Here is a 24552-nt window from a genome sequence, read left to right as displayed (position 1 = left end):
CGGCCTGCCATAACATCTCAAATATGATGGACAGAGGCTCGGCAGTTGCATCCACCAGCTCCCTCAGGACCTATGGGTGAACCCCACCAGGTTCTTTAGGTGGTAACAAACCTGTTCTCCTACAATGGGGTTGCTTCATTATCTCAATGCCCAGTTTTCACCAGTTGTGTTGAGGATGGAGCACCTGCCAGAGAAGACTGAAGCAAAGAAGTAACTGACAACCTCAGCCTTCTCAATGTCCTGTGTATCTACCTCACCTGTTTCCTTCAGGAGAGGGCCTACATTCTCCTTGGTTGTCCTTTTCTCCCCAACATACCTAAATAAGCTTTTCTTATTGTTTATAACATCGATGGCAAGATTTAATTCTGGAGAGATTTATTTCTATCTGGGATTTGGCTCTCCTTACCTGATTCCTAGCTCCTCAGACAACCTCTCTGTAATCCTCCCAGGGTACCTGCCCTAGCTTCTACCTTCTGTATGCTTCCTTATTAAATTTGAGCTTTTCTAGAAGCTTCTTGCTCATCCATGCTGGCCTCCTGGAGTTTTTACTTGATTTTCTCTTAGTTCGGATGCACTAGGCCTGGAGAAGGTGATCCTTACATATCAGCCAGTTTTCATGGGCCCCTCTTCCCTCAAGGATATTATCCCATGACACTCTCTTGAGCAGATCCCTGAAGAGGCTGAAATCTGCCCTTCTGAAGTCAAGGGTAGTAAGCTTGCTGTGAGCCCTCCTTGCTACCCTAAGGATCTTGAACTCCACCATTTCATGGTCACTCCAACATATGCTGCCCTTAACATCCCTCACCAGCCCTTCTTCTTTGGTGAGGACAAGGTCCAGCATAGCACCTCTCCTGGTTGGTTCCTCCACTATTTGGAGGATGAAGTTACCATTCTTGTACTCTAGGAACCTCCTGGATTGTTTGCAATTAGCAGAGTTGTTCTTCCAATAGATGTCAGAGTGGTTGAAGTCGCCCACGAGGACCATGGCATGTGAATGTGAAGCTGCTCCTGTCTGTCTATATAGTGTCTCATCTATATTATCCTCCTGCTCAGGCAACCTGCAGCAAACCCCCACCATGATGTCACTTTGGCCTTTCTTCCCCTTAATCTTAACCCATAAGCTCTCTGTTGGCTCCTCATCCACCCCCAGGGAGAGCTCCATGCACTTCAGATGGTCTTTGAAATAGAGGGCAACAACCCCACCCCGTCTCCCCTGTCTGTCCTCCCTAAAGAGTTTGTAACCCTCCATTCTTATGCTCCAGTAAGAGGAGCCATCCCACCAGGTCTCAGTAATGCCAATGAGATCACAGCCCTGGAGGCTCATCCTCATCTCTACTTACTCCTGTTTATTCCCCATGCTGCGTGCATTTGTATAAAGGCATTTAAGCTCCAGTGAGGTTGGCTGACTAGCTGACCTGACCACTTCTGTGGTTACTAACCTGTTAGTGAGCCCTGTGTTTGCACCAAGGGTTTCTAGCTCTTCCTCTTTGTTTCCCATGCTGTGTGCATCGGTGTAAATGCGCTTTGGCTGGGTTATCAATTTCATGCCCAACATGGGCACACCACCCCTAGGCTCATGTGTAGTAAGCCTGGCTTTATCTCTCACCCCCTTCCAATGTAGTTTAAAGCCCTATCAATGAGCCCTGCTAACTCCTGCCTTAGTACCCTTTTTCCCCTGTGGGTCAGGGTCTTCTCATTCAGAGCCAGCAGGCCTGGAGTCCAAACCATAATCCAAAAACCCGAGGTCTTGTTGGTAGCATCAGTTTTGGAGCCAGGCGTTGATTTGTGCAGTCTTTTTGTTAAACACTGGAATAGTCTCCCATAGGGAAGTAGTAGATTCCCCTACATTGGACAGTTTTAAGCCTCAGCTTGACAGGGTGCTGAGCCCTCTCATATAATCTACAGTATTACCTAGAAAGGTTGGACTAGATGATGCTTGAGGCCCCTTCCAACCTGGCATTCTATGATTCCGTAATAGCTAGTGGGACTGAGTGCATCCTCAGCAAGTTTGTGATACCTAGCTGAATGGTGCAGTTGACTCACTGGAAGGAAATGGCAGGAAGCTGAATCAGGGGAGGTTTAGGTTGGATATCAGGAAAAAGTTTTTCACCCAGAGGGTGGCTGAGCACTGGAACAAGCTTCCCAGGGAAGTGGTCACAGCACCAAGCCTGCCTGAGTTCAAGAAGCATTTGGATGATGCTCTCAGGCACATGGTGTGATTCTTGGGGTGCCATACACAGGGACAGGCGTTGGACCCAATGATCCTGATGGGTCCTTTCCAACTCAGCATATTCTATGATGGGTAGATTTAGGTTGGACATAACGAAGACATCTTTTACAATGTGGGTGGTGAGTCACTGGAGCAGGTTGCCCAGAGAAACTGCAGTTGCCCCATTCCTGGAAGTGTTTTGTCCATGGCGGTGGGAGAGTTGGATATGATCTTTGAAGGTCTCTTCCAATCCAGACCATTCTATGGTAGATCAACAGACTGATATATGAGCTAACCAATATGGCTTGTGTACTACTTCATTTTCTGGCAGCAGAAGCTGCGTTTCCTCTTCATTGCTTGTGGATGGTTTGGTTTTGTGTTATTTTCTTGATAAAAGTCACCATTAAGACTAACTAGTCACAAAGTGTATCAGCAGCCCCTGCAAGACACTTCCTTCTCACTTAATCTTCAGTATCATAACAGTAACCTGCAAAATTAAGCTCTGAGTTTGCTTTCTTTTGCTGATGACACAAAACTGGAAGGAGTGGCTGATATACGTATGCTTGGGACCACTCAGCTGGAAAGAAGCTATACAGAAAATGACCTGAGGGTCCAGGCAGACACAAAGTTAAACATGAGACAGCAATGTGGCTTTTTGGCAAAGCAAGTGAATAGCATTCTGGACTGCATTAGCCAGAAGAGTGAGTGAAGTGATCCTTCTGCTCTAGCCTTCATAATTGAGGACACCTGCACTACTGCATGCAGTTCTGGACTTCCCAGTACATGACAAGACATGGAAATACTGGAGAGCATACATCCTGGGCCTAGAGAAAGCTAAACAGTCACACCTCTTTCAGCCTGATCTCATGCATGGAATACTACAGTCCATTTATCATCTTTGTAGCCCATTGTTAGATGGCCCAATAACAAGGCAAGAAGAAACGGGCACAAATGGAAACATGGGAAGCTCCTCCCATAGATCAGAAAATATTTTTTTAATTATGTTGGTGACTGAGCCCTAGCACAGGTTGCTCAGTGATACGGTGGAGTCCCCATCATGGACACTGTCCTGCACAACTGTTTCTAGTTAGTCCTGCTTCAGCAGGCGAGTGGATCAGGTGACCTTCAGGGGTGCCTTTTAAGCTCAGGGATTCTGCAATTCTGAAATTCTTATTGCTTACTATTTTCTCCCTATTTTGTTTTAGAAAAATGAGCTAGTGTGAGGAACCTCAGGCCCTAACAGGCCCTCAGGACCTATACTTGCTGGAACTGGTGTTGAAATCCCATTGTAACCCCTAAACAAAGTCTCGTTTGCATCCCAAAAGGCCTGCCTGAGACCATGGAGACAACTCTGATGGCCTGCATATTGCTTGCAGCTGGCATGTACAGCAACTGAGATAAGGATGGAGGGGTGGAGGGGGTGCAGATCCATCCACTCCAGCTGCTCAGTCCTATGACTCAAACAGGATTGCAAAACAAGGTAACTAGGCCTATAAAACAGGGGGCTGCAATGGTGGGCCTGGGAGCCTTACTGACACCACCTCTTCCCACTGGCTGGCCCAATGTTGGATCCACGACTGGTGATTTTCTATTATCTATCTCTCTAAACTTCTCTCTCTCTCTCTTCCTCCCTAACGTCATTAAGTAATGCAAGGCCTTTTTTCTCAGGTCGTGCAGCTTAAACATTTATGTATTGTACCCTTGTGATCTAATTGTCAGACTACCAACATGCAGCATAAGATAATAATTGAAGTATCTGTATTCCTTCTACAGTTTTAATTAAACTTAATTAAAATACAGACCTTGAGCGTCGCTTCACCTTAATCTCATTAAGGGATATCAGAAAGCCAAGAATTTACTCGAACTGTGACAGTTTAATCACTCTCCCTGAAGAGTCAGGTCTGAGACAAAAGTTGGATCCACCGATATCTAGGCTCCTCTCTGAGGAGTTTAGAAAGCAAAGGGGTCCAATCTGAATTTCCCTGGGATGCTTTCCAGTTGCCGGATCAGCTTATGAATGGGGATCACAGAGTCTCTATTGGTGCGATATTGTCGTCTGTGCCAATTGCCACTTCAACACCATACAAAGTCATATATTTCATACATTAAAAATTTGTGAGGCAGTGATGTGACTACCTAAAGACCCAACTGTCGCAAGCAAAAAATCCTGTTTCATGCTATAGTGTAGAAGATGCATAGGACAGCATATTTGGGTCTTATTTGTTCTCCACTCACACAACAAAACAAAACCAAAACAAACAAAAAAAACCCCAACCAACCAAAAAACCATACCCCGTGAATGAGCACATCAGCAGTTTTTCCTCTAAAGTGACCAGCAGTTAACTACTTAACAAAAGTTTAGTGATAATTATTAAATGGTAAGATTTTTAACATCCCATTGATAGAGCAGAAATATAGTACTACAGAGGGAATTCTACCAGTTCCGTGACACCTTCTCCCCAAGGCACATTACCACTCCACTGGTGCAGCTGCATCCACATAAGAGTGTTTGCAAAGAGAAAAGAAGGGTTTTCTTCTCTCCTCCATGCTTTTAGGCACTCTAAGTCAACCTAAAACTTAGTAGCTTATACCAGCTGCAGACCCACTGAAGCATGGCTACTGTTTGCATCAGCAGCTATGATGGCAATGCAACAAGCAGCCCACAAACTAAAGTAGCTCTTTTGCTAGGACAACCTGGTATGTATATGCACACACAGAACATTTTCTGTATCACATGACATATTAAGATATATATATAATTATGTAAATCTCATTACTGTAGTTATGTACTACACATCATATAACATGCATACTATTTTGTGTATATTACATATATATTGATTGTTTACACTTTTGTATTTTTATTGAAGTTTTTCTGTATGTTTCTGTATATAGCTTTTTAATTGATAGCTGTTAATTCTAAAACTGTGCATTGAAAGCCTGGCTTAAGAACAAGTCCCATCTCAAACAGCTTATAGAAAAGAATAAAAAAAAGTCAGAGAATCAAGTTCTGAGAGTCCTTGCATTAATAACAGTATTTATTTCCTTAGGTTAACTAAGGTTGAGGGGGGCTTTGTTAGGCTAAACACCAAAGAAATAAGAGGCAAACAGCAGAACTAAAGTCACACTGAAGTTTTGAAAAAGATTCTGCAACAATGGAGGAACCAGAGAAGCCTTCATAAAGGACAGATGACACAGGGCAGGAGGGAGTGGAGGAGCAAAGTAAAAATAGAAAAAAATATAATTTCACAGGAAAACATGTCTTCACCAAAGAACTGCATCAAAATTATGGCCAGCATGTCGATGGAGGTGATTGTCCCCCTCTGCTCTGCTTGGAATCCACTAGGATTACTGAGTACAGCTCTAGAGCCCCCAGCACAGGAAGACAAGGAGCTGTTGGAGAGGGTACAAAGAAGGACCATGAAGACGAAGAGAGGCTGAGAGAGTTGGGGCTGTTCAGCCTGAAAAAGAGAAGGCTGCAGAAGGGCTTTATAGAGGTCTTCCAGTACCTGAAGGTGCTACAGGAAAGCAGGGGGGAGCCTTTCCTGAAAGAGGGCAGTGACAGGACAAAAGGTAATGGTTTTAAACTGAAAGGGGATATTCAGGTTAGATATCGGGAAGAAATTCTTCACCACAAGGGTAGTAAGGTGCTGGAATAGATTGCCTTAGGAGGGTGTTGATGCCACCTCCCTGGCTGTGTTCAAGGCCAGGGTGGATGAGGCTTTGTGCAGCCTGGTCTAGTGTGAGGTGTCCCTGCTCACAGCAGGGAGGTTGGAACCTGATGATCTTTCTATGACTTCCCAAATTCTAAAGGAAAGTAATGAATGCAAAACCACATTCTAAAACCTACAGAAGAAATCCTTACATTCTCTTGGCCCACACAAGGCAAAAGCTGGTCTTCTGAAACCACTTACATTCTTCTGATTACTCTCAGTATAAGGCAGGTCAAGAACAAAGCTTTTATTTAATTTTAGCCAAGCACAGAATCCTCTCTCTGAAGGCTCAAATGCAAGCCTTAGGTCTCTAGAATTACACTGTCAGCACACATACTTCTGGTTTGCAGAAACTGCCAGCACAAATTTTTTTCTGGGGCAATGATAAATTCCTGCTATTAATCACCTACTAAACTCAAAACCATGTGTTTGCCTTTTTAGCTACTGTTAGCTTACCTCTACTATCCAATGACAGTTCAAAAGCATGCTCCTGCCGCCACAGCAGCCAAAAACAGCTACTTCAAGCATGCACCAATTTAGAAATTATCTAAAGTTATTACTCTAGGAGTTTTATTACTAGCATATTATTATCTTAAAATATATTTATTTTCTTTCCAGGCTGTTTTAGACTACAGAAATTTATATCTTGCTGAATATGAAGATAGTAATGATTTGAGTAGAAAGGCTTTTGGTGAATTAAAATCCAGAAGTTAAATATATTATTCAGAATTGTACTCATCACCCTTCTGTCCCAGTTACTATTAACCACAAAAAACATTTCAGAGATATTAAAGAATGAAAAATATGACAGTCATGAGAAAAGAATTGCATTGCTTTTTACTGTTCCGAGTCACAGCCAAGTTATTGGAAATTTTCTATACATTCTGTAACAACTTCAGCCTACCAAATGACAGTCACACATTTAAGCAAGGCACTTCCACCAATTCTGGCTTTTACCACCTGAATACTACTGCTTATGTCAAGTTGAAGAGCTACAGCATTATACAAGACAAGAACCTTGGTAATTCAGCAAGTATTCTGAACAAAGAAAAACTAATACAGTTAACAGATGCCAGAAGTTCTGCACACTCTATTCTAGAACAAGGAGAGTAAGATTCTCTCCATTCTCTTCCAGCCCTCCCACACAGCCCCCATCTCAAGTTTGTCTTGTTCTTCCCCCATGAAAAACATAGTGGGTTGCTGTTTTCTCACACATTTTCCATGTTTAAAATTTACAGTACTCACATCCTCTTGTCTCTTCCTCCAGTGCCTCTGCACTCTCCTACTGATTCTTTCTCACAGTCAGTCAGTTACATGTATATTTGCCTCTGTGGTCCACACTACTTCCATCAGCACACTAGAAGTCAGTTCACCTCAATGAAATAGCATTTGCTTCTCAAAACTAGACCTCAGTTCCTTTCAGATCTGTATGCTTCATTGTTTGCACCTCTCTCTTCTACTGCTAAGTACATCATTCAACACAAACTCCCAACACCTTCCTCTATCCCTACTTAGGTTGCAGGACACTCCATGCTTTGCTTCATCGTAACTAACTTCTTTGAAATTGATTTCAACTCACATACAGTCCCAGCTGAGTTTCTCTCTTGTCTGGGTCAAAATATTAATTCCTTCTATCCAACTCCTTCCTCCTCAAAACCTACATCCCAGACTTCCGTCAAGAGAAGCACTGAAGGTCACATCACACTTTTTTCTCAGCCTATTGACTCTTCACCTACTCCATCTCTCCACTTGTCTCACTTAAAGTATGAATAAAAAGCAGACATTTGTAGGAGAGAAGGAATGCTCACCTCTTCAGCTTGTTTCCTTCTACTTCACTGATAACTCAGGGAAAAGTGGATAATATTCACAAAGCCTAACTTCAAACATGAAAAAATTCCTTCCTGCATATGCTTTAATAAAGGGAGGTGTTCTGAATCACTCTTCAAAGGAAGTAACCCTTTCCTCTGGGATTAAATGACCTGTTTCTCTGTACCAATGACATTTTAATATATTATGTATTGATGCTCCTCTGCCTTAAGCACCTTGAATAGCAAACCCATTTTGTCTTTCTGGTAGCCTTTCCAAATTGTATTTATTAAAGCTCAGTGAACACACTTTGTGTAAATTCTTGCCATTAACTGTACTATTCCAGCATTTTTACCTCATTTTAGTCTTTTCCATTGCTGCAAAACTATTCCTCCCAAAAAAGTCTGTTCAACAGAACCATCTGGAGTGTGCAGAACACACCAACTTACAGCTCTACATCATTCAACATGTACATCCCCCAACAGCTGCTCAGTAGACAATACTCTCACAAGTGGTACCAACTCAAGTGTTATCTCCCATGCGCATCTCATCAGAATCTACCTTCTCTCTCCATTTGCAGTTGCAGCTGTGTATCTTCAGGTTTGGCAGGGAAAAAAAGTGTTTAGCGAGAGCTCAACCATGTATCACTTCTTTCTTGGAAGCTGTTCAGCTTCACAAAATTTGTAACCATATACTTGGTCTCAACTTTGACTTGTAACTAAGATATTAAACCTAGACTGTGGAAACCACGTTTGGTTGATACTATCTATTCATTCACAATTTACAGACCTTCTCCCAGGTCACTGTTTTGCACAGGACAAACTACCAATACACATCAATAATGCTTACTTTTCCCTCAAAATCTAGTGACACTAACAATAAAAATATTTTGGGGGGGGATCTGTACTTTGAAAATACCAACTGTCATGCTAACATATACCTTCTTCCTTTGCTACCCATTTTAACTCAGTTTAAAAGTCGAGCCTTTGTTTTCCACAAGTATCTACCATGACAGAATCTTAGCATGTAATTAAGGCTTCAACTTCTTTTGAAAAAGCAAAATATGAAGATGTTGTCACAGAAAAGAGTTCCTATTGCTAGAGTCTTGTCTAGTAATTTAGATTTGGGGTCAGCTAATTCATGGTAAAAGTGAGCACAATGTGCCTTGTGCTCACTAGATCATATTTTATTGAATTAAAAAGATCTAGACAATTTCCACTCCCTCAGCACATAATTCAGGTCATGGCTGAGGAGGATCTAAAGTAACACTACAGCTGCTTAGCTCTTCCTTTGCACTAAGTTGTGCATTCATTTCTGGTCTAGTTGTATTTCTATTTTATAATGAAACATACAGCCTAGTTATTTATAGGCTAAGGATTAACTACACACTCTTAAGAATAAACCCTCAAGAGGTTAACCTCATCCTCTTAAGCTTCACACACTACAATCCCAGAGATAGCTGGCAACCACAGCCAAGAGAGAAAAAATAATCCCACATTTTGCTAATCCTTTAACCAATCACCTCATGCAACAGTGCAGAGGCTTCTCAGAGGCCTACAACTCAATCTGTCTCAAGAGTACTGTCAATCCAAAAGACACATATTTCACAGAACAATTTGCAATCCATGTCAAAAGGCAAAATAAGACATACCTGACTAATGAGCAGTACACTGCAATTGCATTTAAAATACAATGCTAGAGATTCCAGTTTGCTGCTTATATTTTCCATTCATACATTTGCATATTCTCTTAATAAAGCTACCTAGTTTATTAAGTTGAAAGTAAATGTGAAAAAAATTCAAATTTTGTATTGTTTACATCTAGTCCCTTATACTTCCTAGCATGAACTTTTGAGTACCTTTGATTTTCCAGCCAGACCATATCCCTCAAACAAAAAAAATAAACAAACAAAAAAACCCCAACATCAAAAAAAACACCTTCAAGTTAAACGATGATAATCTACCTAATTCTTTCATACTATGACCAGGACTCTCCCTTAAACCGAAATGTGGACACTGCTGCAGCTGCAGCAATGCCAAGGACTTAAAGGTGCACTTATTAAGTCAAAGGTTTCTGTTTTGTTCATTATTTACCTAACAAAATTATTACTTTGTTCAACTTTAATTTAAAAAATATTAAATGGTGTTATTTAAAAAAAATTGTCAAGAAGATTGTTTATCCATGCTGCTACCACAGGGCTAGAAGTTAAAGCCTTCAAGAACATGCATAAAAAGCATAAGGCTAGAAATGTGCCTGTTAATAACCAAGTATCATCTACAGTTCTTTCCTGAAGAAAGAATTTTTCATCAACACATAGGATTAGCACTGCTTACAAGAACTCTGGGTCCAACTATATTACTTTTTTTTTAATGTGTCAATTCATTATTTTTTGTATGTGCTTAATACACACTGATTCCAAAGCCTGACTTTTGACTTTGTAGGTGAATTATCTGAAAAAACCTCTGTTCCATGAGATCGAGTCCCTAACCTTGCAGTCTGTCCTCTAACAGGCTGCCACCTTTTCAATGGAAATCAAAGTAAAAAATACAGATAATTCAAAATCATCTAGTATTCCAAAAGGTTGTTGCCATAATTAAAAGCTTGCTTCACTTCCAGAATTAAAATATGGCCCAACAGCAAAAGAAATTGCTCTAGGCAAAACAATTGAGAAATTCTTGAATCATCTAGCGTCAGGAAGTAATGGCTCAAAAAGAGAGAAAGGAAGGAGGAGAAAAGAAGTCAAACCTTGACAGAAATTCAGATTCAACTTAATCAAGAGAAACTACACAGGTGAGCATCAACTAGGAAAATTTAACCTTCCTTCTATCCTCAAAATTTACTGTACCTAAGTGTATTCAGTAGCATTACACCAGAGGCTACTTTGATTGCATCTTCTACTGCTACAGATTGCTCCAGCCTATTTGCATTCTGAGAAGTTTCATGATCTTTCTTGACCATAATAGATGTCTAAGCTGTTAAATTACTATTTCTTTTCTTATCTTGAAAGACACTGCCCTTTAATAGCATGGCCCTTCCATTGTTCTTCACACTCAGTCGAGTCCCTGAGCAATAGTGACAGCTGCTAACAAACTGGGCCGTGTTCACTCTGGGTGCAGCTGCCGCTTGTAGTAACTGACAGGCTTCTGATGTGTCCTTGCCTCTGGGGAGAGGGCTTGACACACTGTGTGCTCAGCAAGGGGGAGAAAAGGTCCATTGAATTGTCAACCCAATTTTATGCTGTTCAGATTTTCTAGGATGCACACCATCCCTTTCAAACAAAATCAAGCATATGTCAGAGCATGAAATTTATTGTGCAGCACAAGATAATTACTGACCATGTAAGACTGTGAAAGATCTCTGTGACAGACATCTAATTTTACCACTATATATATGCATGCATATACATGGTCAGAGAAACTTTGTGCCCAATGTGTTCATTCCCTTGTTCCTATTTTTGGATTTGTATGGAAACATTCACAAGTCTTTCAGAAGACACAGGAAAGTATCTCTTCTGGTGAATCTGAGAATTAAAAAAAAAAAAAAAAAAAAAAAAAGGGGGGGGGGTTTATTTTCAACCCTTCACAAAAAAAAAAAAAAAAAAAAAAAAAGAGGTGGAGGCTTATATTCCAGCTTCCAAAGAGCTCTCCTCCCCCTCAAAAAAGTTCTTAATTGCATGTGGTACTTATAGATCCTATTTTATCCTATCTTTTAAAGACTATAATCATACAGATTTTTAAAAGAGGTATACAACATGCTTGAGATAGGACAGCACAACTTAGCCACAATACATTTTGCTAAGTCTAGCAAGAATATTTAAAAGTACACTTTAATACATACATTTACTGCATAAAATGTACTTTAGAACTAGTTCATTTTAAAGGGTTTTCTATTCCATTTTCATTCTCAAGTAGTGATTTTAAAAAATGCAAGAAACTATAGTTCTCTAATCTTTGTTAATCAAATGCCACAAATGTACATGTGTTGTATTTCAGAGATCAAACCAGGTATTTATAAAGTAATTCATTACACAAGCAAAGCACACAGGAGATTGTGACAAATACATATGTAATTGTGTGGGTTTCTAAGAAATTATTTTCAAATCAAGTAACAGTCAATATTTGATACGAAGGAGAAAAAACAGCGCAGATTTGAAGGGGGATATGTTTATGCAAAACTAATCTGTCAAGTGTAATAAAGCAGCTTGAATAAAAATTTAAGCTGAAAATCCACTGAAGCTCCACGTTTCAGGAAGGAAAAGCTATTAAAAGGAAATGAAGGTCACCCAGTTTATTTCACCTAATTGACTGCCAATAGCTTACCACAGGCAAGCCAACTGCAGAGCTGCAATTGAGAAACTGATGAAAGGAGAGTTTTCAAGCTGAGGCTCATTCTTTTAATTCTCCCTCATTCCTATTTTTTTTTTCCCCATCTCCAGTTGGGATGTAATTTTAAGCACAGATGGATTAACTGGTTCCATTGTCTGTAGCCGTCACAGGACTATGGCACTGTTAATCCATACAGCAGCATGTCTAATTACCATTACAAAGTGTCTGAGGGAACTATAAAGACCAGCAGGGCATCTTCTCACAAGCAATTAACATAAATTGATAAATGAGTAATTTGAATCTGCTCAAGGCGCTCACATACAAATAAAATCAGAAAGGATGGGTTCCTGTTTCGGCTACTTCTTTTACTTAGTCTGGAAGGGCAGAAAACATTAGAAATATTCTAGACTTAAAGGCAAGGGAAATGAACTCATGCAGTGGAAAGAATGTATGGCTCAGAAAGTTCATTAATACAAAACAAATTACTTGTGATTGACATCCAGTCACAAGCAAGTAGTATTAACTTATTTCAGCACATTTAGAAGCCCATACTTGGTGAAAGGCTATTAGAACACTGTATCAGACAATTAATACTACTTCAAAAGCAAGTGAAGTTCCTTTTCAGTAGCTTGCTAATTTAAAATTAATGAAAAACTCACAAGAAAGGGAAAGAAAGATAATTAGTTGTACAGGCTCCAAGAACTCAAGTGTCACAAAAAGCATGAGGCAAAGGTAACTAGATCAACTGACATCCAAACCCCACAAATAAACAAGTAATTTTCCTAATAATAATTTTTCTTGCAGGGAAAGTTTTGTTATGCACAGCACTACAACAAAACAATGTTCTAACAAAGTAAACTATTAACTTTATCCCTGCTAGAATCTGTGTGAAGCAAAGCAAACACTTTAGTAACACTAGGAATCAAAACCATGTTATATATCAAAATGTTATGCTTATTTTTAAAATAGCGAAGCAGAAAGATATGAAAACAAGTTATACACACTGTAGGAGGTAGACCTGGAAGGCCACGTACCCCGATGATGGCATTCAGTTCAGCCATGGTCACTTGTTTGGCACGTTCTACAGCTTGAGCCACTTGCTGCTGATGCTATTAAAAGAAGAAGGGGCACAGGGTGGAATTTTTGTTAAAAGTATGAACCACGCAAAATCAAACTAAAATCACAAACACTTGAATAACCAGTTTGTCTGCAGAAGACCAGGCTACCTGTTGCAAGGCATCTTACGCAGGTAAAAGGTAACAGTTCCTTATTTCTCACCTGTTCTAAAGCAAACAAGAGCCCTGAAAGCAGCCAGCTCACCTCTTCCCCTATGCCACTTCAATATTAATTTTCTCGCAAATGAATAATCAGGTTTGAATTGAATTGACAGGACTATAATGTTAACTTCACATTAGTGCCACTTTCAACATTTATATACTCTGTGCCGACACCTACTGAAATTCCAATCAGGGAAAAGAAGTGCTTCATTGAACTCGACAAGAATTACAAATACTCTTTGTAAAACTGTAGTCTGAAAAGGCCTATCAAAAATAGCAGGCTTCAAAATGTAACAGTAGCTGCCCACAATATGCTACAATCACAGTCATTCTGACCAGATGCATGTTTGTAACCACAGTGTTTTTCATCTGAGCTAACTACTCACCTTTTACACTAAAATTTTATAACAATTACACAGAAAAGGTAAGAATGCTTATTTCACTAGGTTCATATTTGACAACTGAATATTCAATAAGTAATCACCATGATTAGAAACTAAAACATTTTTGTTGCTTTGGTAATATTTTACTGAGTCCCACCCTCAGGCAATGAATGAGGCTGAACCACTGTCACTAGTTTGAACTCAGATTTGTTAAAACCAAATTAGCAGGGGGTTTGCACACTTCAGCTGTAACAGATGTTCCTTACACTTGTGTATTGTGATAAAATTAACATCTTAAAACTAGCTAATTTGCAAACAGAAAAGCAACATAATTGCACTTCAACAGCTGAACAGTTTTACTTACTTCCTGAGACAAAAACGGGATGACTTGTGCACAAATTGTATTCAACCTCTTGGCGATCTCTGTCTATAAAGGAAAGTATTGTGATTAAAACTGTATTTGTTGCCATACATTAACAAGGATACAGAATTACATTAAGTGACAAAAAAAATCCACACCCTTACTATGGCAAATACAGATAGTTAATACATAAACCCAGATGAGGACAGAGATTTAGTTAGCTACTCTAAGACATCTGCCATGTCTAAAGCACGTAATCTGTATACACATTTAGGTACAAATCTGGTCCTTGTACACAGCTCATTAACAGGTAAAGCATTTTTTAAACCCATTAACCCCAAGATAAAGCCTTTTAAAAGATAGATTTATTATTACTCAAATTATCAAGCAGCGTAACATAAAGGTGACATGCATGGAAGAAAAATCTTTCTTGCATGATCAATTTTATCTGCCTATTAGAAGGTAAAATTAGTTTTGCTGTAAGAAACACACCATTGGGAGTACAAAAGAAATACCAAAACAAGTGAGGCAGAATGGAGACAAAAGATACAGACTTCTAAGACATCCATAGTGAGAGAGAATTGAAGTGATGCAGAAAAGAATGAGATCAGAAAACATGATAGTCAATAAAGCAAATTTGTGAAAGTGTGAGTAAAAGGAAAACAATAAGGCTAGGAACCAGCACAGAACAGAATGATCTTTTACCGAAAGCAGCAGAGAAGTCAGCAAGACAAAGTGTTGGAGCCCCACTTTTCAACAGCTTTATGTATCCCCTGTTCTTCTATGTCCTGTTTTTGGCATGCCAAACATACATAGGATTTCTTTTGAGGTACAGGGATCTTTCTCCCTCAGTACCCAGTCCTACCTGTGCTTACAGCTTCTCAGGCCTATGTATGTGCCCATTATTCAGAACGACCATTATAATTAACCCTCAAGGTACTAGCACAACTACAGTTTTCCTTAAAAACATCTGCAGTCACAGCAGCACAGATGCACAAATTCAAGATTAACATCCAGATGTTAACACAGCCTACACTCAAGGCATTGAATAGCTCTTGTAAATCTCTGTCACATCATTAATCTGTACAGATATTTCTTGGGTTTTTTGCTTTGTATTTTTGATCCCTGTTGAGACTCATTAGGTCTTCCATGAAATTACATACATAAATCTAAGAAAAGAAACTCTTTGAAAGAAACCAGATGAAAACTGCTAATTCAGCTGCCAAGCTTTTCCAGAGCCTTTTCCTGAGCTTTCCCATCATCCTGAGTTGTTTTTTTTTTTAAGAGGACACTGCAATATGCTAATTCTTATACATCAGTCAAGTACCACTTAGGATACAAAAGCCACACCCCACTCTTTCATGTCTCAGCAGACAGGTGTTTTGGGATCTAAATACAACTGGGAAGCTTTAGCACCTCTTCCACCCACTCTGACAAGACACAGAGAAATACTTCATAGCACTGATACTTAAAAAACATCATGTCTCTCTGACCTAAGCTGAAGTACTCCATCTGACCAAAATCCATTAGATTTAACAAATCCACTCTGAAGTTTTACAGAGAAAAAGAGTCTCCAAAGCAATTCTGGGATGATTTCTTCCTAGGACAATAACATTCCCCTTAAGCAAGGGCAATGAAGTGACAGGTGCTTTATGAAAACCTTTGTGACCTGCAACAAAGGAACATACCTCTACACTCAATAGAAACAGTATTTCACTCAGTTCCACAGCAGTCTGCTTCTGGTTTGTGTGGCTGGTGATCATAAAATATCCATCATTCTATGCGTGGCCTTTAGTACTTGTACTATATACATATCAGCAAAAGCAATGCAAGGAAGTTCACTTAATTATTATAACTGATCAGACTTAACTATTACTACATCCATTGGTACTTTCAGTGCCTGTTAACAAGGAAGAAAAAACACACAATTGGGAGAAGTTATATAGTAGAGGGCATTTTTCTAAATACCTAGCATGTCTCTCCAGATAGAAAGGTAAGTATACCATGGAAAGAAAGACTGTTGCATTACGATCTGTTTGCCTGATGTTTAGCTAAGAAGTCTAGGCTCCAAGAAGTTAATTGTCCTAGAACAATGGGTTTACCTTTGTTTTAAGGACAGAGCCAGGATGAATCATAGCAGGTTATAAAAGCGGAAAGAAAAAAGTAAAACAGGAAACTAATTAGGTTTTTACCGAAAAGTTCTTCAGCTTGTATGGCCTATACTAATCTCCCGGTTCTGTAATACTGAGAAAAGAACCCTTATTGTAGCTGTAAAGTAAACATGCAAGTTGTCCATATGATTTGGCTTTTCTACACAGGTCCCAAATATCTGACCTTCATTGTAATAACTTAGCATACATGACAGCACACATTGAAACAAGAGAATATAACATCATGTAATAATTACCAGTCTCAAGACATGTCAATTAGGTTTTAAGTTTTCGTATTTTCTTTTTAAAAAGGGGGGCAGAAACAACTTTCCCTCCTTCCCAATCTTACTTCAAAATTATTGTCTCAGTACTATAGTAACTGACTTAATTTCAGAACTGAAAAAAATTCAACCTTCTGACTTTGTCATTACCAAAGCAGGGCATCATTGATGACTGTAAAGGAACAGCATGCTTAATATTAACCCACAGCACTGGATAAACTGAAATGTACATGCAATAAGTAAGGGGGTCTTTTGAGATCTCCCACTGCTGTTAAAAGTGCCAGTTAAGAGACACTAAAAGGAAACTCAAAAGACTTTTCTATGCTTTGTAACAAAAGCCTGCTTACATTTGAAAGGCACTTAGTCTACCGGCTTATTTCCCACACACAATTAAATGCTTAAATTATTTATCTGCTATGATATTTCATACATCTTCTGTTTGCTATCCTCAAATGTTTAGTAAAAACTATCTTTATTCAAACATGCTAAAAGTATTCTTGTTCTTTATTATGTTATTTTTTAATGCACAATTCATCTAATCTTTCCCATCAGGAGTTGCAAGAGGTTTTTTTCGGAACCGAGAGACAGAAACTTTCATTACTTTAAATGGAAATCTACCTATTCATAAGGCAGTGTACATTAATCTGTCAATGTGAAATATCTTTCAGAGCACATGTGTATGCGTGTATATAAAAATTCTTGGAAATGAAAACCTTTTTTGAAGGTGTCTATGAGAACTTCGTTAACCAAGACTAGACATCAGTAACTTGCTGCATTAGAGTGAGGTATATATTCCGGATTTGGGCTTGTGCATTTGAAAGTCTTAAAAAAAAGGTACTTATCAGTTACTTCTAGAGGCCTCCCAATATAACAGTTATTATCTAAGTGCTGATCTTGAGACATGTAGGGCAGTCAGAAGAATAAGTAAACAAAGAAAATTTTGCAGAAAACTGTTGGAGCATAGACAAACATGACTAATTGCTAAAGTTCTTTGGCTCCTTCATAAAGTAGACTGTAGAAGCTTGCATCGCTTATGAAAGCTCTCCTAGCTCTATGGCAGCTCTTAGCAAAGCATCTGAAGTGCCCATAATTGTTTGTGTTCTTAATGCAGAGCCTCTTGAATACATTCATTTTTAATAGAGGACTTGAGTGTGGGGCCCATCAAAGAATGACAAAACTACATCACTCACTGGTTCTTGCTGTTGTAATTATTGTCTTTTGATTTATTCACAAAAGATTAGCTTGTCAGAACCCCAACTGAAGTGCTACCCTCCTTCCTGAAGTACTATTAAAAATTAACATGAAGGAATTCAGCTGCATTTTGTAAAATTAAGTTGAGCCAACAGATTATTATTTTTCACTCGTAATTTTTTTGCCTTCATTCCATCTAATTAAGGAAATAAAAAACACACTTAAATAAGTCATTTTACTAAGCAGTTAAGAAAAAAACTTGTATACACACAACTGTAATTATTTTCCCTCTGCATCATTTAAAAAAGTATCAAAGTGTTTTCTTCTATAGTAGCCTATTCAAGATAATTTTGCATTTTGAAAGCCTGTACTTTTCAAAGCACCATCTAAGATACATTTAAAACAGCATGATTTCTTAAAACAACTACAGATTTTTGCACTGGAATAAACTGAAAGACATATAATAAAAGTATCCAAACTCTAAACGTATTTCTCACCACATCTAACAGCCATGTGCATTTTATGCTAGAAGCCTAACCTACAGGAACCTCCACTCTCACTTCTGAGAGAAGAATATAACTTTTGTCTGAGAAGAATTAGTTAATCAACTTTCAGCTGCAGAAGTTTCACCAATAATAATTTTGGTTTTGCTCCAGCGTATACCATACATGTCCCAGCAGAAATCTGAGCTATAGCATCCACGACAATGTAAAGCACAAATTAAATCTTACAACACACTAATTTTAACAATCAGTTGTATTGCAACAACTGCTCTATTACTAGTGCTAAGACTCCACCTGTAGTCAGGTTGGGGTTGGGCTCTTTTCCCAGGCATCAAGCAACAAGACAAGAGGGCATGGCCTCAAGCTGTACCAGGAGAGATTTAGATGGGATATTAGGAAGTACTTCCTCATGGAGAGAGTGATCAGACATTGGAATGGACTGTCCAGGGTAGTGGTGGAGGCACCGTCCCTGGAGTATTCAACGAAAGACTGATGTGGCACTTAGTGCCAAAGTCTAGCTGATGTGGTGGTGCTAGGTCATAGGCTGGACTTGATGATCCCAGAGGTCTTCTCCAGCCTTGGTGATTCTGTGATTCCTCCAAGCTGTCAAGACCTACCTTTACAAAGCAATGCTCAGCCAAAACATCCAGTGTATGGCAGAAGCCTGTTATTCTTTTTTGCAAATTGCACTTCATGTAACACAAAGTTAGATTAGTATTTAAAAGCATGCTATCACCATTTCTCAAGGACAGGGTTATATGTTCTAATTACATTTTACGTTACTTTAATTATTTCAACCCAATTCTGAGAATTGACTTGTCATTAGGTTCGAAAGAACACTGCTCTTAGGAACAACACCATTAAAAATAAAGTAAGAAAACTCAAAGTTCTACGAATACTAAAATTCCTTTAAAGCAAAAGAACCAGAGAATCATCCTTCAGTGCACAGAAAAGAACACACTGTCAAATCACATTCACAAATGCTTTGGAAGGTGATTCTTAAGTACGCTGCCTCCACTTACACTTTCAACGTGTAGAAACTAAGTAAAACACTGAACTCCTCCTGGAAGAACAAAATGGGCTTCCTGTCATTTACACCATGTAACACAGTAATCCACTTGGGGGAAAAGGTCAGTGTTGCACTTTTGGTCATTACTGAATCATGGAGCCGAGACGAAATCGCAGGCTATGACAGCACTGAAAATTACTTTACTTCAGACCAGTTTTCATCTCCATCTGTCTAACAGACGGGGACAAAAGCCTTCTTTTATGGGACATGTTTGATTTTAAAAATCCCATTTGCAAATCAGAACTCAGATAAATACTATATTTCAGAAGTCCTTAGGTAAGAAACTGCATGTCCTGGTTTGAGCCAGGATGAAGCCAATTTTTCTTTTTACTGATTTTTTTTTTCCTTTAGTAAGCTTTCTTGTAGCTAGCAACAGTGTGTTCTGCTAGGCTGATAAGACACTGGAATGTTTTTCTAACTACTGAGGCTTCAAGGTCGCACCTTCACTCTGCCGGCTCAGACACTATGGGGAGATCTGTGACCCCCCCGTAGGAGGCTGAGTTAGACAGACAGCAAAATTGGCCAAAGATATTCCATTCCATATATCTACGTAAGCTCAAAGGAAGGTCAGAGAACACAGAAGACAACTTCCTTCCTTCTTCTTCTCCCCTTCTCTTCCGTCCATGGCCGACGTCCAGGGAGGACTCTGCTCATCCATCACCGTCGACCCTCAGGCTCGAGATCTCCTGACCCCCATAACTCTCTGCTCTTTTCCAGCAGCAGCTCCGGGATTCCTCGGGACTCTTCCCAGTTCAGGGAAGTGCTGTGGGAGTTGCTGGGGTGGGGGGAGGCGAGAGGCTTTTGCCCATACCTGAATATATCTGTATATAATTGTATGTATTTTCTTGTATCATTCATTAGTGTTTAATTAAAGCTGTGTAGTTTAGTTTTCAATCCAGCCAAGTCTCTCTGTTTTTCTCTCTCTACTTCCCTACCTGGGTGGGGGGGGGGGAGATCGAGAGCATTGTTGTCGGATCTAAGTCAAACTGTGACACTGCCTTAGTATATTTTAGTCTTGAGCTAAAGTTTAGTACCCATTTAGTATTTACATTTTTTTCCAGCAAAAATTCATGAAACAACCATGAAGTTTTTATTCTTTTTCTGTGATCAAGATCTTCAAAGACAACAAAATCCACACATTTTCAGAGCAATTACAGAAATGAAACATTTCTCTGTGGTTAGCTCTCTGCATGCTTTGTTAGAACTTTGTTACAGAAAGACTCATGCACTTGCAAAAATTGGTCATTAAGAATTTGGGGGGCAGACAGCATTGTAAAAATTTAATTAAATCTCAAAACTTAAATATTTTAAAACCTCAAATGATTAATGCTAGCATCCTATGAACTTTGCTGTTTATGAGCTACCAAATCCATGTTGAGCACCAAGATATGCATACATTGTTAATGTCCTTTGATTTAAAACTAATTCACTACAATCTGTCTTGGCAATGGCTGCAAAAGGAAAAAAAATAAAGGCAGCATGTCATTTAAAAGTGTAGGCCCCCATAGTATATCAATGTCAAACAACAGCATGTCAAGCTAAGATTCAATTCAGGTAAGTGCCACTGCCAAATTTTCTTGTTCCCAGACGTGCTTTAAGATTATTTTATTGCTTAAAATTTAATTTGTTCCAACTCACATCTCCATGACAACGTTGGCTAACTCTGCAAATCATTTCAGTAATTGGATATCTTATCTTTCTATTGCTCTCAAATCGAATGATTCTGCTAGAACTGAGGCAGCCAATCAAATTTACAGGCCTCCTGAGTAATAGATTCACACAAGTAGCCACATTCATCTCCCCTTTACTACTGTATTTACCACCCTGCAACAAACCTTGGAAGTTGGCCATCAAACTCTAGTTTAAACACTATCATTGCTAATATTCTCACCAATAGGAGAGAGTGGGAAGGTTTATTTTCAACAGATACTTGAAATTCAAGCTGACAAGTGGCAATGGATAGCATTCATTTCAGAGACAGGAACAATCTCTATTTTGGGCATAAATTGTCAGATTAACAAGACGTATCATTAACATATACAGCTTTTCCTCTGCCCACGTTTTTAGTACTCATTTTAGTTGTGAGGGCAGCTACCCTCAAAACCCCAGAAGACTGGCATGAAAAATCTTTAACTATGAAAAAAACAAAACACCACCATATTGCAAGTGGGAGTACAGAGAGGAAAAAGTACCAAAAATATTAACAGAATAAAAACGCAGAATGATAAAGCCATAGAATGCTAGATGGCTTCTGAAGTGAAATTAGTTTAATGGTTTTTTTGGTTTTTTTTAATTAAGTGCCTAAACTACATTTATCTGAATCAGCTTAGATGTCAGTTTACATTACAGAAAGGTCATGTTAATGTAAGCATAAGCTACATACCATTTACAAGTCAACAACTCAGCTACACTTGCCAAACTTCTACTACAGATTTGGACTTTGTGCAACTGTAAAGTGAAGAAATGATATATTTCAGATGTCTAATTTCAATGCTTTCTATAACAATAAAGAGAGGCTGCTGTGTAGCTCTCATTGAACTGTACACGACTTCCCACCCCACTTGCAGCTGTAAATCCTGTTGATCTCAAGCCAACTGGCAACAAAGAAGCTGTTGTCAGGATGTTGTGCTCCTTTCACACATCTTCACTATGTCAAGACTCTTCTTAAACTTGGCTAAACAGGACAGTTATCACATTTCACATTTAATCCAAATTTAGCCCATCTTGCTCAAGAACTTGCAACTTCAGGAAGTGTTTATCCAAATTTTAGTTCCAAGCTTAGTCTCCATGCATAAGCTAACCTTCAATACGCACAGAAGTATTTACATCTCTGCAGCAAGTACACATTATTACTTGACTTCCAAGTTGTTTTCCAGCACACAGAGATCCCACTTTTATTTAGATTCCATGAGGTGCTGAGCCAGTCAGAAGCTGACTCCAAACCAGAAAAGGTCTTGCCATCTCTGCTTCCAGAGGCACACTTTCTTCAAACAATGCTGGAGAGATCTCAACTTGTTCAAATCTCAACTAACTTAGTGAAGCACTTCACCATTAGGAGGAGGGAAACAGACATCTTAGCAGACCATGCCATCAGCAAATAAAACAGGCTCAACAGGAGGCACCCATCAGATAGCAAAACAGGCCAAAGTACCAGGAGAACAAAAATGGGAGCAGAGGTTTTTGGGGAAAATAGTGAGTAAGCTCCTGGATGAGCTCCCCCCTCTTCCCACAGGGCTACAATCTTATGTGCTTTTGTGGTGCTCTAGAAGAAGCTCAGTCTCCAAAATCATCCATCACACTTTGCATTCTTACTCTTTAGGGCATTAAAAACTTAATTTACTCTGGACAACTGAGCAAGACTACACTACACAAGAACAGACAGAAAGAAGAGTAAAAGAAAGGAGGCCTAGAAAACCAGCAGCCTATCTGTAACTATTACGTCCTTATCAGAAAAGAGTTGTGTTGGCTTCTTGTGTAGTTTAGGACATTATTTTAGAACAAAAAATTATTTTGCTGTCACTCCCACAACTCACATCCATATTTCTACATGCGTCCTTTGCAGCACTTGCCACACTGAGCCACTTTACTGAGATGGTAGCAGGAGCCGGAGCTTTTTTGCCTAGCTGGAGAGTTGTCTAGAACCCCAGCTTCTAAAAATAAGAACACAAGCTTTCTCAAACCAAACACCTATGTTTACAGTATGCAAGTTAATAACAAAGTTCACATCAGAATTTAGCCCTTATCAACATGTAAGAAAGACTATCACAGCAGTAGAACCGAGACTTGACTAGAACAGTAAGCATTCCATCTGACAAAAAAGAAGACATGCCAAGACACGGGCATGCAATATAGGGAAAAAACTCCATGTGTTACATTCAACAGGTCTTCAGAAATAACAACCCAATTAAACTTACCAAATAGGACACGTGTACTTCTGTATCTTAAACATTACAATTTACTGTATATTGCATTTTACAATACTGATCATATTCACAGCTCAGACTCACAAGTCTGACAAGCTAGAGAAACAATTTAAGGCCTTAAAAAGGTGTTCAAATAAATGTGTCAGGTGCCATCAGGTGACTCACTAATGAACAATAAGTTAAGAGGATAGACAACTCTCTTGTTGCCAACTATCAGAATTACCCATCATAGAAGCTTCTGAAGGAAGGTGAAAATAATTAATATTCTCACTATGTGGGAAAAAAGCTTGGAAACCTTTCAGCAAAACTTTGGGAGCAAATCAGTAAGTTTCTTCTCTGTGTTGCTCACAGAAGAAAAAAGATACAATTTAGATTAAATTCTAATAGAGAATAAATTATTGAAACTTTCCAAATATAAACTAATCTGATCCAAGACTCACAACCACCGTAGAATTTGAGACACTGCGGAATCATTGGGACAGGAAGGAAGAATGAAAAAGCCAGTATGACTTCAGAAAAGCAAATGCCAACTGCTAAGATCAGTTTTCCAGGACCTGCTACTGAGTAGGGAAACAAATTTGCATTACAGAGAGCTGACATTTTCTTTATGAAACCATATTACAGATATCTATGATAGTATGGAAGAGGAAGTGAGAGAGAAAAAAGTGGAGGAATGGAATTGTGCCAAGAGATTAAATCCCAAATCCGTAAGACTTCATTCCAACAGGAAAGAGCACAGGAAGTGGAAACAAGGTCAAGTGAGGCAGTATGAACACATTCAGATCAAGCACCTATTTTTGTGACTATGTTCCATTATTAAGTAACAGCTACTGTAAAGCTACTGCTGTATAGGTCAGAATGGTCAGAGGAAAACAAAAGTTTCAATTAGAAAGGTAAAGGCATGGTCAAGGGACACCAAGAAGGCCAGAAAATCTATGCTTTTTTGCCTCTGTCTTAACTATGCAAAAATCATTACTATGTAATTAACATAAAATACTAGTTACAGAAGGCAAAGACTGCAGCTTACACAGGAAAGGAACAGAACACAGCGTTCCAATTAAAGCATCTTCAAGTTGATTAGACTTGGTGAAATAAAAATAACATATTAATGAGACTGAGCAGCTAGTGGACACCTTGCAGACCTGCAAATGTCAAGTGGATAGGAACTATGAAAGGACGGTGCCTAACAGACAGAAAACAGCAAATTTAACCATCAATGATGTGAAGGACCAGGTATTTCCTTACACGAACATGAAATGTCCTTTGAGTCAGCCGACAAAACTGACTTAACACGGTGTCTCCACACGGCAGGAAACCCCCTCTGTGTGTGTGTGGGGTGGGGGGGGAGCAGCTGCTGCAGG

General features: G+C 39.1%; 1 protein-coding gene across 1 annotated transcript in view; it reads right to left on the bottom strand.

The window, feature by feature from the left end:
* TLE1 (transducin-like enhancer of split 1 (E(sp1) homolog, Drosophila)) overlaps positions 1–24552 on the bottom strand; it is a gene marked incomplete at its 5' end in the record, with an annotated part of 76812 nt that overhangs the window by 42254 nt on the left and 10006 nt on the right. The window contains 2 exons of the mRNA XM_010007449.1: positions 13058–13162; positions 14078–14140. Of these exons, the coding sequence (XP_010005751.1) occupies positions 13058–13162; positions 14078–14140 (168 nt within the window). The remainder of the gene's footprint in view (positions 1–13057; positions 13163–14077; positions 14141–24552) is intronic.

Source organism: Chaetura pelagica, unplaced genomic scaffold (assembly GCF_000747805.2).
Source record: "Chaetura pelagica isolate M959 unplaced genomic scaffold, ChaPel_1.0 scaffold510, whole genome shotgun sequence".
NCBI lineage: Eukaryota > Metazoa > Chordata > Aves > Apodiformes > Apodidae > Chaetura > Chaetura pelagica.
This window is presented reverse-complemented; position numbering and strand designations above follow the sequence as displayed.